The sequence below is a fragment of the Lactuca sativa genome, chromosome 5, assembly GCF_002870075.4.
Source record: "Lactuca sativa cultivar Salinas chromosome 5, Lsat_Salinas_v11, whole genome shotgun sequence".
Classification (NCBI taxonomy): Eukaryota; Viridiplantae; Streptophyta; class Magnoliopsida; order Asterales; family Asteraceae; genus Lactuca; species Lactuca sativa.
Genome location: NC_056627.2, coordinates 311,860,964 through 311,862,915, shown reverse-complemented (window position 1 = coordinate 311,862,915; position 1,952 = coordinate 311,860,964). Strand labels below are relative to the sequence as shown.

General features: G+C 35.3%; 1 protein-coding gene across 1 annotated transcript; it reads right to left on the bottom strand.

The window, feature by feature from the left end:
• Positions 1 to 832: 832 nt before the first annotated feature.
• LOC128126078 (AP-2 complex subunit alpha-2-like) lies at positions 833 to 1,430 on the bottom strand. Its single transcript, XM_052763808.1, has 4 exons — positions 1,357 to 1,430; positions 1,183 to 1,289; positions 1,006 to 1,110; positions 833 to 923 (listed from the first exon to the last, which is right to left on the bottom strand). The coding sequence occupies exons 1-4, from the start codon at positions 1,363 to 1,365 to the stop codon at positions 833 to 835; spliced, it is 312 nt and encodes a 103-aa protein (XP_052619768.1). The 5' UTR covers positions 1,366 to 1,430.
• Between the last annotated feature and the right edge of the window lie 522 nt (positions 1,431 to 1,952).

Sequence of the window (1,952 nt, the reverse complement as noted above, 5' to 3'; positions counted from 1 at the left end):
CGGGTGCCTATGATTTTGTTTTCCATCAGATCTATAGTCATATTGTAAAAACCATACCTTGAGCTATAGAACTCAAACGGACCCCAAACCAGTTCCCAAAGTTCACAAATTGAGTTGGCTAACTTTCTTAAGCAGGCCAACCTCACTGGTAAGGACTTTATCTATGTGCAAGAATGGAATCTTTGCTGTTAGGTCTGATTCGGGTCTGTTCTGATATGTCATTTTGTTTTCATCATTTATAAGGCTTGGAAAAGGATCCAGAGTGATTCCAAGTTTCTATATGTTCCTGATATTATGAATTTAAGATCTGGAGCAGATGGGGTGTTATTTCCAATTATAAATTGGTTAGAATTGATCCAGACTCCAGATCAGTGGGCAGTCAACAGCTTTTACTAGTGTTGTGATTGTCCACAATGTGAATTTTATATCCGGAGCTTGGGAAATGCTTTTCATTCAATTCCAACTCTGAGACTTTCATTTGTATGTCCTTTACTTCTCTGAATTTTGGTATGGACGAATTCTACTTACAAGTTGGGTAGAATTGGCCAACCTCACTTGACTGTCTTGTTGGAGACAGAAGTGATACACCTTTTTGTAAAATTCATATTTAATTCATCCTTTGGAGTTAGAAGGAGTTCTTTATAGTTCTGGAATCCTGAATAATCATAGTTTCCTATAAAATTTAGTTAAATCTATGTTTCTGTTTTAGATTTTGGAGTAAATCCATTTTGAACAGCAGGTCTGTTTTAGAGACCTTGCTGTGATTACTCTTTTCTCAACTCATAGCTTCATTACTTCTCCTTTCTAACCTTTAGTCCTTCTAAGATGGGTTTTAAAAGTTTAAAATTTTTGCAAGTGTGCTATTGAAAATGAATAGTTGTACAGCTCTTTGTTGTATCTCAGTATCAATGCATGTTTCATATCTGTCAATGTGTGTGAAATTAAATATTATCAAATTTTGCATATACAAAAAAAAAGTGTAGCTCCTATTTATTATAAACTCACTTGCTGAATATTGCCCAGATCTGGTTTTGTAATTCGGGATCTGGTGGTTGAGAGTGCATCAAAATCTTTGCGTATGTTGAGAGAAGAATGGATATTGTTGGAGTCCTGTAGAAACAAAAAAAAAATAGATGATGATCACAAAAGAAAACATAGATGTATAGAAATAGAAATACTCACGATACAGTAGGAAGCTTCTCATGTATAATGACAAAAATGTCCTTTGGGCTACACCCAGGTCGTCTGGCCAAAAGATGGTTGTATTCTCCAAGCAGATAAGCGCTAACCTGCATAATGACATCAACATACAGTTGTCTATATTTGTGTAGGAAATATAAGATATAATCTACATACCTTCACCATTGTCTCATGTATTGCAGGCTTATCAAGATATTCTCTAGCTTTGAGAGCTGCATAAGGCTAATGATTAAAAAAAGAAAAGTGAGTCAGTAGTAAGTCCTATGAACTTTAATAATGCAGATACCAATCTACATTCTACAATACCAAATTAATTAGAATATTCATGAATCAGAATGGAGATTCTAAAGATCATCATCCAAATGCACCAAAATTTAGAGTAAGATCGAACCACTATTAATGAAGGTATTCTACTGGGCTAGGATGCTTGTTGTTTGGATATGGAGCCATGGAAGAACTTGGACCCTTCCGTGTTAACAGTGATGGAAAAACACTCTACCCCAACCACTATGCATGGAACAATGGTAACAAAAATTCCTTTAATTACTATGTCCCATTCACATCACTTATAATCTTAGTCCCTGTCTTGCAGGTGCATGCCTAACCCTATAAAACCTTTGCTTTTGAGGTACTAACTGTTTTCTCCTGGAATTTTTTTTGCCTGAGATTTTTTGCTGCCAGCTATCCTTTCGGGACCACTCTTATGTATTATGTTAAAAGCACCAATTCAGAAATTTGCTGATTATGTAAGT